Source organism: Tauraco erythrolophus, chromosome 13 (assembly GCF_009769465.1).
Source record: "Tauraco erythrolophus isolate bTauEry1 chromosome 13, bTauEry1.pri, whole genome shotgun sequence".
NCBI classification, from domain to species: Eukaryota; Metazoa; Chordata; class Aves; order Musophagiformes; family Musophagidae; genus Tauraco; species Tauraco erythrolophus.
This window is the reverse complement of record NC_141477.1, coordinates 12,093,658-12,111,807: the sequence shown is the minus strand read 5'-3', so window position 1 is coordinate 12,111,807 and position 18,150 is coordinate 12,093,658. Positions and strand designations below refer to the sequence as shown.

At 47.3% G+C, this 18,150-nt stretch overlaps 1 protein-coding gene across 1 annotated transcript in view; it reads left to right on the top strand.

Moving 5' to 3' along the window:
* The window catches only part of LOC104379223 (gamma-aminobutyric acid type A receptor subunit alpha3), a 117,961-nt gene extending 102,747 nt beyond the window's left edge, over window positions 1-15,214 (top strand). The window contains exons 12-15 of the mRNA XM_086619836.1: window positions 2,140-2,283; window positions 4,123-4,275; window positions 6,884-7,095; window positions 14,885-15,214. Of these exons, the coding sequence (XP_086475962.1) occupies window positions 2,140-2,283; window positions 4,123-4,275; window positions 6,884-7,095; window positions 14,885-15,214 (839 nt within the window). The remainder of the gene's footprint in view (window positions 1-2,139; window positions 2,284-4,122; window positions 4,276-6,883; window positions 7,096-14,884) is intronic.
* Window positions 15,215-18,150: the final 2,936 nt, after the last annotated feature.

The window sequence follows — 18,150 nt, the reverse complement described above, 5'->3', positions numbered from 1 at the left end:
GTTGGAGTAGAATTAAACTAGTGTTTGCACCAAAAAGCCATCAACTGCTGGAGGCTGCTCATTTGCAAGAAGCTTAGAGTGTGTCAGATTTGTAAGTAGGAGGACAATGTCAGGGCCAGACACGTGCTGTTCAAAGGATAACTGAATTTGCCTCAGTGACCACCTTCCAGGGATCTCTACAAGCTGAATGGCTCATCAGTGGCCTCCTGTCTCTGTGCCACCCTGGCAGCCACTCAAAGGGGGAAGGCAGAGAGCTTGCACAAGTAAGGGCATCAGGCGATTCAGATAGCTTCAGGTGCCCACCTGCATAATTCCTTGGACCAGTAAAGGTGATGGTTTTACCTATCACCGTGCTCCCTAGAAGATGGATGTATGCAGCAGAGAACAACTGTTTCTAAGCCAGTCATCGGGCATTTGGACAGCAGCTGTCTGAAACTAGGCTAGCAGAAGATGTTGCTGAAGTTACCAGCTCTGCTAAATGTCAAAGAGCAGTCCTTGTTTGGACTGGACTAGACTGCGTTGCAAGCGAGGCATTGAGCAGAACCAAAACAGCTTCATGACACTGAATATGTTCCAAGCATCTGTGCAGCGCCTGCGTGACACCAGATATGTAGACAACTGCATTATCAAGGATAATGGCAATGAAACTGTGGACTGTTCCTTTGTAGACTGAGTGGTGGTGGGTGAATCGTGACTGCTAGAGCAGAAGATGCTGCCCGTCAAGGCAAAAGAGCATTGGCAGAGCTGTACAAAGCTAAGCCTGAAGGAGGATGGAGGTGTCCGGAAGCATGTTGAGAGCTGGAAGGAGGGTTTGGAAAAGCAGAGTGTTGTACATCAGATGAGAGGTGCCAGCCTGCATTGGAAGTGCTTAGGCAGCAGGCTGGTGTGCTGAGAAACACTGGCTAATCATCAAAACCACGCCCCTCACTTTGCACAGTGCCTGCTTAGTGTTTAAAAAGTTTGCCAAAACCTACAGTGCAGGGATAACAATGGTTGTTTTAAAAAGATCAGAGAAATCTGGTGGTCTCAGGACACAATGTTCCACAAAACAGGAGCTGAGACATTTCTGTAGTAGACCTGACCCATTGCTTGACCTGACCCCAGTCAAAGCATTCATAAATGTCTTAGTAGGAGAAGCTGGTGGTAAAAATGAATTAAAAACGTGTTTCAGTGACTTTATTCTTGCCTAAAAAAACGGTGCAGAGTGGGTTTGGACAGGAAGCTTGGCCATTATGGAGAGAAGTACCTCCTAGTAGAGTCTGGAGAGACTCTATTTCTGAACACCATAGGACTGGCAAAACCAAGAGCATGTGGGCACTGTTGGGAAAGAGAGTGGCTATGAGGACAAGCAGCGATTTGGTCACATTGTGAAGATGGTGGTGACTCTGTGTGTTAGAGGTGTTTGCATATGAGGAGCTGGGCAGGTGGGATAGAGAGGAGAACTTGCAAGCCCCTGGAAGGACGCCCTGGCCCCGAGCTTGGTGCTGCCCCAGGCAGTGGTCCAGCAGCATTTGCCTGCTGTCTTTCTCGGATGTGCGGGCAGGCTTTTCTCAGCACTGCCTTCCTCGCTGCCTGGCGGGTTGGTCCAGAGGTTGGCAGACACAGGGTCATGCAGGGGAAAAAGCATCTTGGTGGGAGGGCACACCACCAAAGCTGAGAGGCTTGGAGAGGGTTGCTTCTGAGTAAGGATAAAGATTTTTAACTTTTTCTCCCTAACTTAAAATTCAACCCCATTTGCATTTAAACTTTCTTGCCAGCTGCTGCCAGCATGACTCTCCTGGTCCCTGGCATGGCAGGGCTGTGGCAGTCCTGCTGCCCCAGCAGCCTGCTGGTCTGGACACCTTCCTATCTTGTCTCTGCTGGAGCCAGCCTTTGCAGAGTCAACATGTCAAGAGAACAGCGTGTCTCTCAATGACAGTGCTCTGCCCCCTCTCCCAGTTCCCTTCCAAAAACCCCAGCTTCCTTTTGCTCATTTGATTTAGCAGTTGCTGAACTGCCTTGGTCTCTGGCCATGCTTGGCTGTGCTCAGCCATGTGGCTCTGAGGAATGTACAGCAGGGATTAATTTGGCTACAGGCTAATTTTGGTATATTTTAGGTCAGGCAGAAGCACAAACCTCGTTGTTCTTTCTTCTCTGCAGATGCCTACACAAAGACGGAGGTGATCTACACCTGGACTCTGGGGAAGGATAAATCAGTGGAAGTAGCAAAGGGTGGATCTCGCCTGAACCAGTATGACCTACTGGGCCATGTTGTTGGGACAGAGATGGTTCGATCCAGCACAGGTACTTGTGAGACCATGATGCGATGCATGGACTGAGCACGCTATCAGATGAGATGGGCCCATGGGCTTTAAATGCCATGATTTGGCATAATTACAGAGATGGTACCTGTGGGCAGTGAGCACCACAGTACTTCCCAAGCCATGTGCTGTTGGACAATATGGCTGGGGACATCTGAAGCAGTCACCAGGGGACAGTAAAAGGTTTAGCTTTTAGTAGTTTCCCCTGAAAGAGCTTTATCAGCCATATCCTGTAGAAAACTGATTCCAAGCATCTAAAAATGATCTGTTGTGTGGAAAATTTGCCCCATCTTGCCCCACTGGTTCTTGGTACTGTGGGTTCATTTGTCTTGGATCCCTTTCTAGTCCCTCAGGAGAGCATTGCAGGCAGAGGAGGCAAAGGCAACATAATGCTCAGTGTGATTTTCACTGCATCTGCTTACACAAATATTATCGTAGCTAATAAAAGATTATCCCAAACAAATGTTTCCTCTGATTAATGACCAATATTAATCATCTTTCTCTCCCATCTGCTGCTCCTCCCTTCCCCTTTGAATCCAGGTACTGATAGCTTCTGTTATCTCATGTGTGCCTCTCATCTTTCTTTTTTTCTTTTTTTTTTGTTCCTTCTGTATGCACCAGTAGTTCTCTCATTTAAGGAGATTTCCTCTCTGGTGCACTTGATTTTAATAGTGTCTGTCTATAACAACTCATATCACCTCCCGTGGGGAAATGTGGACAGTCCAGGGAACTAAATGTCATCATATCTGGCCCATCTCTCTACTTAAGTTGTAGTAAAATGTACAGATGAATAACCTAAAGTGGCAAGAAAGCTGCTAAAGGCTCCTGTGTGTAATGATTTAGCAGAGCCAGGCTCAGAACAAAAAGACACAATAATCCTACAAAATATCCAAAGCTTTGAGTGGAGGAGTAGGGCATTGAGGGAAAATAGGGACAGCTGCTTCTTTGGTTTACAGCCCAGACCTTTAATGACAGAACTTGCCCTGATTTTTCAGATGGTGAGGAAAAGTGTAATATTTTCAGGATTGCCAGAGAAAATAAAATCCTTTGTCCTGAAATCCTACTAAAGCAGTGTTAGGGTCTCTCTAGGCTAATGGGATCTCACCCACAACGTGGCTCCCTGGGCTGGAGCAGAAAAGGGATGGGAGCTGGGGCAGGAGAGACCACCAGAGGTATCTTGTGCCTGGGGTGAAACAGAGAAACCCTATTGCCTGGTTGTTTACTGGCATTGTTTTGCCTTTGTCCCACGACCGTTTTGTAGTGTGTTAAAGAAGTCTCCAGAGAAGTGTTTTGAAAGGACAAATGCTGTGTGGAAGTCACACTTGTGTGGAAGCCATACTGGGGCACACGCCTGGTGTGGTGCAGCAGTTGTGTGTGCATGTACAGGATGTGCAAAGTCAGTGCTGATGGTTTGCTGCGGCATGCGTCCCTCCTTCACACAGCTGTTGGGGTAGCCTGCAGTGCTGGGAGATACCAGGGCATGCCAGTCAGTGACAATATTGTTGCCCAGAGAAGTTGTAGATGCCCCATCCCTGGAAGTGTTCAAGGCCAGGTTGGATGAGGCTTTGAGCATCCTGGTGTAGTGGAGGGTGTCCCTGGCCATGGCAGGGGGGTTGGAACCAGATGACCTTTGAGATCCCTCCCAACCCAAACCATTCTATGATTCTGTGATTCTATGAATATGATGCACACACTGCAATTTCACCTAAGAACTTGAAAGTTTGTTCAGGACAGATCTTTAGTGGTTTAGAGGTGGATTGGTGGTCAGCTGCCTGGATCTTGGAAAGCAGCAGCAGCTCAGCATCTCTAATTGTCTCTGCAGGGGAGTATGTCGTCATGACCACACACTTCCACCTCAAGAGGAAAATTGGGTACTTTGTGATCCAGACCTACCTACCCTGCATTATGACAGTCATCCTGTCCCAGGTCTCCTTCTGGCTTAACAGGGAGTCTGTTCCTGCCCGAACGGTTTTTGGTGAGTCTGGGAGCATGGGAGCATCTTCTCAGGTTGGGGAAAAAGGCACTGCACGTGACGGGAAATAGACTGAGCATCAGAGCTGATCTTCTCCAGGCCTTGACCGGCATTGGTGAAGCTGCTGGCCATTTCCCAGAATAGCTCTCAGTGTCTTTCCACTGCCCCTGCTTCTACTGAATCACTGTAAAAATACTCCCGTCCATGTTTCTGCTACAAGCCAAGCCATAAATATTAACAGTAATCAAGGTATTGATCATCTAATTGTATGCATTTGGCCGTGTCTGCTTATCTATATTGGCTTTCGAGTTGAGGAGAGGATAGGTACATGGGGAGGCATTTAAAGCTCTACCTTTGAAAATGCTTATGTGCCCCTGGTCAGAGCTCCACATAACAAGTTCCTGGGCTGAGGCAGTATAACTGTATAGTAAATACACTGTTATTATTTTCTTCATCTGGTTTCAGATCCTCTCTCCGAGGCAAAGTGTCAGGCTGGCATTGCACATATATTAATAGCTTTTACAAACATTTAATAACAGAATTGCTTTGTGCTTTCCTGCCCAGACCTGTAGTTCAGGATCTACGCATATACACTCAGAGATCAGGTGTGATGCTGCAGGATTGTATTTCCTGGAAATAACAGTGCCCAGCAGATACCACCTAACAAGAGAGTATATTGGACAAAAGTCACCAAGCAGAGAGGGGATATATGGTACCAACTGCTCTTGGTTTTGAGTAAGACAGAAAGTGGTGTGGTTTCAAAGATCATGAAGCATTTTCTCTGTAGCAAAAGTCAAAATGGAAACACTCCCAGAAACCCCACAAGGCTGATGTCCTCCTTTCCGGACCCTCTCTGCAAGCCTGGACCTTGTTACTGTGCTATGGACTGGAATGGGATTCAGGGAGGGTCACAGGTGGTTCTGCACCCTCCTAAATAAACTAGAAGGGAATCATTACAGTTTTTGCATTCACTGGGGCTTGTGAAATGTAGATCATGAGCAAGCTTTAAAATTTACAGTTGACTCCAGCTTCTCTCCATTGGCACTGGGTTGCTTTCCCTTCCCCAGTGATGCCAATCCTACAGCAATTTCCAGGGTCAAGTGCAGCTGCAAGGAGCTGGGCAGTAAGTATGACCAAACTGGTTTGCATGATCCAGACTGCAAGAGCTGCATTGAACAGATAACACTGAAGAAGAAGGGATACAGCCCCTTAGCACCCACTTTTTGGTGTTTTCATCCAGCAGAATGGAAAAGGAGGGGCTCAGACAGAAATCACGTGGAAAATAGGACCAACTCAGGCATATAGAGAGCCATCGATGAACTTTCCTCACTCATCTATCTGTGAATCATTTGAAACTAAGCTCCGCAGAGTGCACACCAGACCTCATGTCTGTCTGTGCCCCAGGCGGGCATCGCTTCCAGAGTGTCTCTGCACTCTCGACACCAAGGGCGAGCCCTTCTCTGAGGATATTTGATTCCCTCCTGTGTTATCCTGAGACCTGAAATTAGACAGGTTTCCTCAAGTAGCAGCTCAGATGGAGCAGGAAAGAGCTGACTGAAAAATTAATACCTACCTTTGTGAAAAATGTCCTGCTCCCAAATTGCCTTGCTTTCCTATCAAGAAAATAATGAGAACTCCAGTTGTTTATTCTTTTTTTTTTTGCCCCTCAGTAAGTATTGTCAACAATATTATTGAAACTCTTCAATTACCAGGAGTATGGCTTTAAGGAAGTGCAAATTAGCCAATATTTTAATAATATTTTTAATGCATTTTTAATTGAAAAGCACATTCTTGGAGAAAATGGATAGCAATGCTTGCTTGCTTTAACGAGAAAAGCTTTAACAGGCATTTTGCAACAGATAGTTTTTTAAAGATAAATCATAGTGACACTCATTCTGGCAGCTTGGGCCACTAATAGGTGCCTGGCCGTGCCAGCAGGACCCAGGATTCCAGGTGTCCATCCATGCAGGTCACAGGACACTATTTCCAAAATGTTGAGGGAACTACATTGGATGAGTGTCCAGTTTCTGGTCCTCCGTGACATTCCCAACCATCTAGCTGTCCTTTTTACTGTTATTTTATGATTTTTATTTTATTGCAAAAGCAACCAGAGGCTTCTCCATGGCATGTTCTACACAAGGGATCTGGGTCTAGCATCAAGCAGCTTACCCTACTAGCAGACAAGGAATTGAATGTGGGTGCCTACCTCTGAGCTAGGACTCTTTTATAGTGAGCAGAGATCTAGTCGATGGAGTTTGGGGAAGATTAATCTCATCCTAGTGCAGATGTTTGCCATTGATTGTATGAGTTGGAGATATTCAAAACTGAACCAGAGAAGGCCCTGAGCAACCTGAAGTTGGCCCTAATTTGAGCACGGCTTGGACAAGCTGACTTCCTTTCCAACCTCGACTGTTTCGTTGTTCTATGAATTGCGTCACAGACTTGTGCTGACTAAGACTCCCTTAATTGCAGCGGGAATGTAAGCCACATGGCTTAGAGAATGGCTCCTAAATTTACATGATGGAAATGCCAACTGTATGGTTGAGGAGAAACTGGGTGGGTATGAGTGTACGATCTCACACTATCCTTGTCTCCTGCTGTGTTTCCACAGGTGTTACCACCGTCCTCACCATGACCACACTAAGCATCAGCGCAAGAAACTCGTTACCTAAAGTGGCGTACGCGACGGCCATGGACTGGTTCATAGCCGTCTGTTACGCCTTTGTGTTTTCTGCGCTGATTGAATTTGCCACTGTCAACTACTTCACCAAGCGCAGCTGGGCTTGGGATGGCAAGAAGGTGCTGGAGGCCCAAGAGATGAAGGTCAGCCCTGTGGCCAAAGCCAGGGAGGAGGGGGTGATGAAGAAACGCTGCATGAGAGCACTGTGCTGGGGCCAGGAGTGGGTAACATGCAGCCCCGCAGCACTCCGGGAGGCTGGATGCTACTTACTGGGGTCGCCAGCTCAGGTCTCGACTGGAGTGGTTCTTGAGGGTCGAGGGAGGAAGGGCTTGGAGAGCTGGTCGCTGTGCTTTAGCTGGAGAAAAACACGCAGGCATTACTGCTCACTTTTCCCTCTGTCCTTCTGCACAACCATTTGCTGGTGGAAATGTGAATGTGTGCATGTTTTGGTCTTACACTGCCAGTGGTCTCCTCTCTCCTTTCTTCTCCCTCCAACCCGTGAATGCCTCACTCCATGTTGCTAGCATGCCATACAAAGCCAAATATGCCACGGGATTCCAGCCTCACTGCTCTGCTGTGTCCCCTGCGGCTGACATCCCCGACTGCAGGGCTCCCCTGGCACAGTCAAGCATGGCACAGCAATGGGGAGGTCTAGCACTCATGCTGTTGCCCACAGCTGCTGGCAGCTGCTGCTTTGTAAGCTTGGGCCAAGAGGGTGAGTGGGAAGCAAGCAATCAGAAATGGCAACTGGCAGTAGATCGGTGCTTGGCGTCATCCACATTTTCCCTTCTTGCTCAGAATCAACCTCTCTGGCAGCTTCCTTCCTGACAGCCACTGCTACCCCTGCTCATGTACCCTCCCTCCTAACTGTGCAGAGAATCCTTTACTGTAGCATGCCACTCCTTGTTTATATTTATTGAATCGATTTGAAAATCAACTTCGTCCTTGTTCTTGGTTCTGGAGCCTTTATATTTTACTCCTTTGCAATTTAATGTGCTGTTTAAAATTATTGTGGGTCTATATGCAAATACCCAGCAGAATTGCAGTAACTTTCAGGAAGACAACAGCCAGTCATCTCTCTGGTATGGAGGTTGAAGCAGAGGAACAGAGACCTTATGGAGAACTACAGCCGTCACTAGGTGTTGAATGCCTTTCTCTTGTGTTTCTTGGACTCTCTCTATCTGTTTGTTTTTGCAGCTGTAGTCTGAGCAATAGACTCATGGCACAAAGGCTCCAGAGGAGGCCAGTTGATGGTCTTTCACTTCCATCATGAACAATAATGCTCATCTGGCCTCTAGAGATGAGAGAAGCCTTTCCTGGGTCATTGACATGAGCAAAGGATCAGAACAGGGCCTCAAAGCAACCATGCCCCTTTCAGGGATGGGCAAATCAGCATAAAATAAATCAGCGTAAAGTCAGGATTCACGCAGCCTTGGGCAATTATGTGAACTGGGCACAGCTGAAAAAGCAGCAAAGGCTCAAAAGCTTCAGTTTGTCATAGAGGCATCATGCTCCTTAATTTATTCATTGACCCAGCACTGCAAGACTAACAGTGCTGAAACAATTGGGTAAGAGCATGCAGAATGTTTGCGCAAGTGGGAACCAAACAAGAAAACAAAGCAGGACCAGGACTGTTTCAGGGGGAGTGCTCTATGTGAGTTTGCTGCAATTGGTATCAGGCTGGAGAATCAGGAAGGATTCTGAATTTGTGGATGCTTTTTCAAGCTAACCCTGATCTTTATCTTAGAAGGCTAATCCACTCCCAGTTTCTGCAGCTCAGAGAGCTCCCTGAAGAGTGGTGGGCTTTCAGGGAGCTTGGGAATATAAGTGTCACCATATTTGATTTTTATCTTTATTCCATTGAACATTTCCAAGCAGTGAATTTGCTACACAATGAAGGTGCCTCATTGGCTCAGTTTCAGCCTTTAATTAGCTCTTCTTGACACAATTGACAAGCCAGGTGGTTGAAACCACAAAAGAAAGAAGAGGCAGAAGAGTAACTATTGGCATTTTAAAGTGTTTGTACCAGGAGTAAAACTATCAGTGATAAGCCCAGACTGAGCCATGGTCTCTGGAGAGCCAAAAAGAATGCTGTTTATGGATGTGATGGCAAGGATCTTCACTCCAGGTTTGATTGTTTCCTTGCATGAACATGAAAAAAAAATCAATAAGCATCAGCCCTTCCCTCACCTCAAGTGTAGGCAGCAGCAATGCTTCCCATCCCATTTGAGAGAAATCACTACCTTGCAAAAGCTGCTGGTTGCTGACAGGCACTCCCAGCGTGTTCACTCTCTCAGGGATGGTTCCATTCTTTCTTTCTCCCCTTCAGCCAATCCATTGGTTTAGATGGGAACAGAGCATTTTTTCAGGTAGAATCTAACATGATGGACTGATCTTGGTGAATTGCTGATCTCTGCATCATAAATGATCATGATGATCTTCTGGCTAAGGCCACAGTCTAGGTGGGAGCTATGCTGCACGTTCTCTGTAGTTCTCCTCTAATGAAAGGCAGGCAGATATCACCATAGATGTCACCAAAAGCTCCCTTTAGCGTGCACTCTGGTAAGATTTGACTAATACTTCTTGGACCCAAAGATTTTCCAAGCCTTTCCTGCCTGCCACCAGTAATCACTAATTGTGGATGAAGGATTTCCTCTCTTTTCATATGACAGGGTGGCTGCAACCAATGTGGAGGTGCAGATCAAATTGGAGTGAGATATCTGGATCCAATGTGGAAAACTTGTTAGTAAAGATGATTTTTAAAAAAACATCGTCAGGAGGAAGGTGGGATCCCAGCAGTAGCTGGGAAAGACTGAGAGGCGAAAGAGATTGAAAGATGAGTGGTTTCAGTAGCCAGCAAAACTCCTTATCTCCAGCATCCTCAAAATCTTGTAAAAAGCATCCACTTCAGGACAGAAGGGCAATGTCTGAACAGAGCAAGATCCATTGCATCCCATCCATCCCAACCATAGGGATGGCCATGTCTGGAGCCAACAAGGTCACTTCCTGAGCGGCTGTTACAGTGAGGATCTGGAGAGACAACCGTTAACAGTGACTTCACCACTGGGAAACTCATGAAGTTTGCAAGGATGACATATACCAGGGAGTTCCCTGCAAAAAAAAAGTGTTATCTGTTCTTCAGGATGATTTGGATCTTTGGAAGATACTTACTTAAACCCACTTCTGCCTGCAATGCAATGTTTATGCATAAAATCTGATTTAGGTCTGTATCTGTGCTTGCATGACATTGCCCTGAAATCCTGGGTGGCAAGAAGCAACAAAAATGATACAAGTAGCTGCAGTCAGACACATGAGAACAAGAAAGAACACACGTTGGATGGAGGAATAGTCCTGGATCTTTATCCTTCTTATCCTTAAGACATTAATCCTGTAGTGCGTGGTGAGAAGGTTAGGTCAAGGCTTTTTATGTACTTTCCAGTAAAAGAAAGTCACCAAAAATCATCCTCCAAACCCCTCTGTTGCTATAATCGTAATGGTTGTCTTTCTTGTGTTTTGGAAGTGATGGACATGCCTGCCATTTGCACTAGGTGCCTTTTCCACTGGCTGCGTAAAACGTAGCTTTTTGTCCAACTTACTCTTCAGCAGTTCTGAAGTTTACCCCTTGATCCAGGTCACTTGGGAATCATTCTTCTTTCTGCTTTGTTTCTTTCTATTTGTGGCATCTTTGTTTCAATCCCCTCCTTGCCAACAGAGAGGAACTAGAACCAACCTTGACAGGACACCATTTTCAAGCAGTTTGAAGTCTTACAGACTCATGGGGTGGTTCAGACCCATTCCTTTTTTTTCTGCCTCACTATGGTAAATATGTTTTTGCTGAAACTTTCCCCTGCTGACCATGCTCTGCAGCCCGTGTGTCCTTTGTCCTACTGCACTTGGAATCACTTGTTGCTCTTCATAGCACTGCAAGTCATTTATGTTCTCAGTATCTTCACTGGAGTCCATGTATCATTCTTTGACAATGTTTCACCCTCTTTCTCTCAACACTATCTGTGTGGTGTGTTGGGCTGATTATTGACTTTATCCAATCTCTGAGTCTGTGTCTGGTGCTCCAGGGAGCCTGTGATCATTGGGCTCAGTCCCACGTAATCTGAATGAAGAGATGGGAGGGATGAACGATGCCAAAGCTTACACAAGCAGCTGACAGTAACCTGGCATTGACGTAGCCTGCTTGTTAGAGCAAGATTGCATTGTTTGGAGCCTTTGGCTCTGCTCAGGGTACAGGTGTCTCAGTGTAGAACACTTCGCTGCTGTTCTCTGATAGGATCAAGTCTCTGGCACTGCAGAGGGGAACTTTGGCTGGCATGAGGAACGAGTGGCATATTTGCTGGAACAGCAACTGCAGTTGCTGGGCTTCGAATTATAGGATACAAGAATGTCAGATACTTGAGCTGCTTGGAGGTCATTAAAGTGACTTTTCTCTAGAATGGCAAGTGGCAGATACCTTGCATTTCTCAAGTACTGCAGATATTAGTGATGGTGACCTTCACAGTGGCCTGTCAGAAGGATAGTGCTTCCAACCCAAATTTCTAGCCAAGGAGCAGGTTCAGAGTACTGAATCTTCACCAGATCATAGGCAGAACCAGTAGTTCCATAATTTAGAGTTTCAGCCGTTAGCTCTTCAACAGAGGGGCTTGAAGACAGAATATTTAACAAAAAATGCTATTATTTTCCAGTATGTGTGTTGTGGAAGAAGTTGTTAGACTGCAACATCCAGGGAACATACTTATCTCTAGACTAGCTCTTACAGCTTTTCCCTCAGGAGAGCAGCACAAGGACAGCTTTGTGAAATGATTGTCTCACTGTGCCCAAACTGGACCATAAACACAGGAATTGATTTGCAACATAGATGTTTTAAATAAGACAAGTTTTCAAAGCAAATGTAGGGTTTCCTCCTGGTTTTCCACTCTTTCCTTCTGTTTCAGTAGGACATGGAACTCCTCACAGATAAAGGTGCAGGAGGAAGGCTGGGGGCTGCTTTGCAGATGACAGCAATAAACACACTTTGCTTTGTTTGATTGTCAAAATCTTGCCTGAAATGCTTGTTTATAAAGCACAGCCTGGTAAACTTCAAGCTGAACCATTTCTTCTGACATCTCAGGAGCATAGCACATCCAGAGCACACACATGTGCCTTGGTGTAAGCAGTGTGCTCTGGGTGCTTCCCAAAGGCTACCCAGGCTCCCAGCTCTGATCGAGGCAGAAGACTTCATAGGCAGCTGGAAAAGGCCCTGGCTGTAGGGTCTCAAGCCTTTGCACTACCTGAACAGCCTGATTTGAGGTCCAGAGAAGCCCAGGTTGATGCTTGGGGGCTCTGGATCACAGTAATAGGAGCAGTAGCTTGCTATCACCACCCACAGCATTCATATCTGCCTGACTTTCTCCCGTTTCAGCCTGCTGTTTTCAGATGCCTTTGGCCAGGCGAGATGGATCCACTTTCCAAGCTCTAGGGCAGAAAAGCTAGGCAGGTTGAAAGTGTCATGTCACTTGTAGTCATCTTATTCCTGTAACGAATAACGTGGCTGATTAATACTAAACTAATCACAGTGCACTTCAAGTTACATTCTGTGAACAACAATCTATTTTTCATTTCATTACTGATTATTAATTACTTTATTACCTCCTGTAGCTGTGTTAATAAGAAATCATACTTAAGCATATCTAAATGTTTTAGAAGGTGAAACATCTTTAGTCCTTTATTTGCTTCTTGTCAGCTCTTTAGCAGGAAAAGTTCACCTCCTGTGCAGGGGGTACAAGTTAACGTGGCTCTAATGATTGCAGAAATCAGTCACTTAGTTAATCATTAAAGATCATAACACTTGCTCCCACAAAAGACTATGAATATGGTCTGATCAGTGGTTTAGTCTGATCTGGAATCAGAAAACATTTAGACCTCCTTCTAACAGCAAGTTCATTTCTGTAATTGCTGGCATCATTATGAGGCTGAATACCTGGCTATGATGTTATTGGTGAGGGGTTTAAAGATTGCACAGAAGTCTGCTTTTAGGGTCCCTCTGAAAATCACTGTGGAAAATCAACTTCCTAAGGTAATCAGAAATATCCATGGTGATTTTGGACACATTTAAAATGGAAGTACAGCACAAAAGCTAAAGCCCTTGGAGTATGTCTGCAGAGCAGACTGGGCGAATCTGGCCTTCCCAGCTCCTACTGCTACCCAGCGATGCTGCCTGCTGCCACTTCCCAGGCTAGAGGGGGGAGATGAACAGGTCCTTCTGGCTGCATGCTCTCCCCTTCTCCTCACAGTCACTTTGCACACAGTTCCCTCACACGTACACGCAAGACCATGCCAAGCAGCCCTGTGAAATGCCTGAATGAGCCTTACCTTATGTTTCAGTTGCTTTGGAATAGAAAATGAGATCCAAAGTCACAACTTATTCTGAGACTAGATATTAGGTTCCTACCATGAGTCATTGCTGTGTCTAATGCTTGCTCTTGGTGTAATTACAGTGGACATGGTGTGGAGAACATGAGTGCTGGGATGTGTAGGGTGCCTGATGTCTGCATAGAAATAGGTTTCATTCCATGGGCTTCTCCTGGTAGACCTGGATTACTTTATACCACACAGTCTACAGTGCAGCTGGTCTTAGGTCCCTGACAGCAACAGGAAGATCCTCAGAGTGGGGGCAACACCTATCATGACTTTCTAGCTCTGTCTTCCTGTCTACTCATCTTCATTAATATCTGAACTGTCTGACTTCATCCTTCATCTTCCATCATCCTTTAGCACATCATATATAACACGAAAGGGCCTCTTTTGCCATTTGCTATGCAAGTTCTCCTCCCTTCAGCCTGGACAGCATGGACAGTCCCAGAGCCTTGTGAGAGGAGTGCACTTATCTCCCTTGATTTGCAGCAACCCATGGATATGAAGGCAAGATGAAAGGCTTCCCTGTGGCCTATACTGCCATGTTAAGCAATCCTGAAATCAAGAGGTAGTGCAAATGCCTGCCATCTGTTCTGTATCTTACCTGGGTAGGTCATGAGGTGCTCTAAAGGGTCTCAGAGGCATTTTGGACATCATGATGTCAAGTCGTGAGGTATTTCTATGAGGTATTCGAGGCACTGAGGCAATGTGTGATATGGCTTTGTAATATGGTGCAAAAATATTGCAGTTTTGTCACCCACATTCTTAAAGCCACTGGCTTTCTGCTACAAAAGAAAGTAGAACTATAATCTTCTGTGATGTTTCCTCCTCTCACCTGACTCAGGAAGCAGGCCAGCAAAGCAGAAAATCAAGTTCTTCCCCCAGGATGACCTCATGGGGTGTCATTCTTTTCTAAAGACTACATTCCTGCATCATCTCTCCATGGCTGAACCTTATATGCAACAAATAATGCTGCCCAGTTGAAAGAGAAAACAAGGAGTCTGTCCAGTTTGAGCCTGCATTCACCCCTACTGACCTGGCGATACCCAACATAGACCTGGCAGCACGCGGCCAATCAAGGAGTCACCCATCTGGGGCAGCTACTGCTCGAGTGCAGCTGCACACACTTTTTATACCACTATTCTGATCTAAGGGGCTGCAAGAAGGCTACAAATGCACCAGTCAGTTATTTGACTTGCAGCAGGACCTAGCTGCCAGGCCAGGACTTCTTTGTACTACATGCTGCATGCCAAGCTTACATGAAGTAGCTGATCCAAGTAGCTGATCCACCCTAGTCCAGCATGTCCTTATGCTCCAGCAGCCCTCAAGTGGCAGATATCATGGGTTCTGGCCATCTTCTCACCACATCTTCCTTCCCTTCCACAGTGCCGCCTTCTTGGTCTCTTGCTCCTTGCATTCTCTTCCATCTTCTCATCTGGGCAAGCAGGTAAACTCGGAGGACAAAATGTTCTCCATGCAATTCTACAGTCACTTCATCTCTATTATGTTTTTTTCTTCCACCTTCCCTAGAAAAAAGAGCCAGTGGCACTAGCGAAGAAAACCAACAACACCTACAACATTGTTGGCACCACATATGCCCTCAACATTGCCAAGGACCCCGGCCTGCCCACCATCTCCAAGAGTGCTGCTGCCACTGCTACTGCCACCAACGTACCCCCCAAGATGCCTCGCATAGAGGAGAAGCTCCCAGAGAGTAAGAAGACATACAACAGTGTCAGCAAGGTAGACAAGATGTCCCGCATCGTCTTTCCAGTCCTCTTTGCCATTTTCAACTTAGTCTACTGGGCCACATACGTAAATCGGGAGTCAGCTATCAAGGGAATGATCCCCAAACAATAAAACCGGTCACACAAACCTTCCATCAGCAAGCACCATCCAGGCAGGAATTCTCCAGGGCTTTCTTTCTTGTTTTGTTTAATTATTATTGTTCATTTGATATTATTATTACTATTAGATTGTTCTTTTATAATGTAAACAAAACTGTGACTTTAATTTAATCCTGTATACTTTAGTTTCATTTTACTTTCTCTCTGATGAGGAAAGGGAAAAAAAAAAGGATCATAACAAGTTGTGCCTCTAACATCGTGAGTCTGATGTCCCCCATCTGTCCAAGTCACCCTGTGCTTCCATCTCTCCTCCTCCACTTCCTGCTGTTCTCATGGTCTGCATGACACTGTCATTCCACCTTCTGCTCTGCTGGGGGCTGCTGCTGCTGCAGTCCACCTCCCTCTTCATCTTCTGCGATGGACTGCCCTAACATGGTTGATGCTCCTCGTGGCCTGGGCTCAAGGATGTGGAGGCTTCCAGGGTCAGTCAGACAGACTGCTCCTCAGTGCCTGGCACTTTGTGCTGGGTGGAACTCCCTGGGCTGTGGATGCAGGTGAGCTGGTCCACTGAGGGAGCAGTGAGGCATGGGACAGCTTATAGCCCAATGCTTGCTGGGGGCAAACTCACTACTGCTGTGGTCAGTGGAGCTGTTGCAGCGGTGGAAGAGGGTGGCAGCATCTTGTAGGTGTCTACAAGGCTTCTTCCTCTCTGCCTTCGCCAAACCCATCTGCTGGTTTCCTCCATGTCTCTCCCCAGACAAGAACAGGTGAGAAAGGTCTTGTCTGTCTGCCATCCTGCACTCTTGGGGCAATTCATGTTAGAGGGTGGCGTGATTCCTACCAGAAAAATAATTTTTCTCAGGGTCAGTCAGGAAGTCAAGACAAAAGCTTTATAATGCCTTTGAGGAGATAGTAGCTGTGAGGCCTCATGCATTCAGCATCAGGACTGGAAGCCATAGAGTTCAGATGAGTGATTTATCGCTTTCTTTGGCCCCATCCACTTACCCTTCTTGGCATCTCCTCTCTGTCCCAGTCCCTTCTTCCAGCTCCCCATTCATCTTCTTTTGGCTACTCAGAAGCCCTCAGTAGTGTCTCACTTCTCATGGGTGGATTTAGGCAGAGAAGCCCCTAACTCTCAGGTAAGCCCCACTGATGGGGAGCAGCCCAGAGAAGACCAGCTCACAGCACATCCCTGCTCCAGTGCACCAGAGCAGCAGCAATGTTGGTTCAGGACAGCTCGGGTGCAGTCTGTTTCCTGTGGGACACATCAGGGGCCAGTCTGCCACCTGTGGGGGTGAGTCAGGGGACAGTTGGTCCCCAGGTACTTCCGTGCCCCTGGTGAACAGATGCAGCTGAGCATCCTCAGCACCACAGGAGAACAGCAGAAGGGGCTTTTTGAAACATCAAGGTGATACCGCTGTCCCAGAGAGCCATGTGAGCCAGGTGCCATCCCACAAAGCCATTGAGATAAGACCCAGCTCTGACACCTGCATGCTCTTCCAAGAAAAGCCCTCCAGTGCCTTGGAGAGAGGCTTTTTCTCCCTTCCTGGCCACCACAGTCAAGGACCTGTCCCCCGTCCCTGGTGCCCAGACCTGTGGACACACTGTCATGCTGCAAGGAGGGACATACTGTATCTGGTGAGTTCTTGTTCCCAGCCCATGGACAGCACTGATCGTGCCAGCAGCCCTGCTCTCGGGTGAGATGCACCCCCTCTTTCCTGGGCCTCCCTCTGACCTTCCAGCTGCCCCCTCTGAGGTGCCCTCAGTACGTTTTGGGTGTGTGAAGCCAGGCTGAGGCCCCAGCAATCCGAGGTGGTGTCTTCAGCATTGCTTTGAGCCACTGTGCCAAGCTCAGTTTACCACTGCCTGTGCAGGAATGGGGCTGAGCACAAGGCACAGGATTTGCCCCACCTGGAATATCCATGGGGACGACAGGACCGAGCAGGGAAGGCCAGGGCACTTTGTCCTGCAGCATGGGTGGCATTGGTGCACGTCCTGCCCGTCCCTTACCAATCTTGCTGGCTCAACAGAAGTGCAGTCGCTCCTCCTGCCTACAGATGTGGTGAGGAGAGGAGCTTGGAGACCTTTAGCTCAGCCCCCAGTGAGTTCAGTCTGTGAGCACATCCACACCAGCAGGCAGCATCGGGAAAGAAGTGGCAACCCCCCTGCAAGCTGATGCTAAGGAAATCAGCTCTCTCCCCATCCACCCCCCAGCATCTGCACCCCAAACCACCCATGACATTTCTACAGTGCCTTTCATCCCCGAGGGCTCACCGCTGGGTGGTGAGGAGAGAAAAGCCTGGGAGCCCTCCCGCTTTGCATCCAGCATGGGGCTGGAGGGTGCACCATCCCCAGCCCTTCTGTGGGGCAGGGGGGCATCCCGGCTGCTTTTGTGCCCAGGGCACCCAGTTCCTCCTGGTACTGGCCACCTGCTGCTGCAGTCACCTTGCTCTGACAGCCTTTCTGCCCCAGCACTGCCCCGCCGCAGCCCCATACCCCTCGCCACCAAGGTCCCCTGTGCTCCCTCCATGCCAGCACCGTCCCCTCCAGCAGCGAGTGCCATTGCTGCCGCCCTCCTGCTCCCCAGGCTTCCCAGCAGTAAGTGCTACGCTAACCGGCCATGAGGCTGTTCGTTTTGGAAACTACTTGGATGTCATTTTCTTAAATAAGCTAGATGAAGTGTATCTCATAAAACTTTCATGTCACTATAATACTCAGGCCTAAGTGAATGGAATAGAAACCTTATGAAAAGCAAAACAAACACAATAAAATGGTAACAAAGAGTATACTGTGTTTACTGATGGAATTACATCAAAGGCAAGTTTAAATATGGGATCCAGTGACTTAGCTGACTTGAGCTGGCCCCAGCACAAGGTGGTCTCCTCTGCTAGCCTGGGCATTCCCCAAAACCCCCTCTACCCTGACAGCCACATCTTACCGCACATCGCC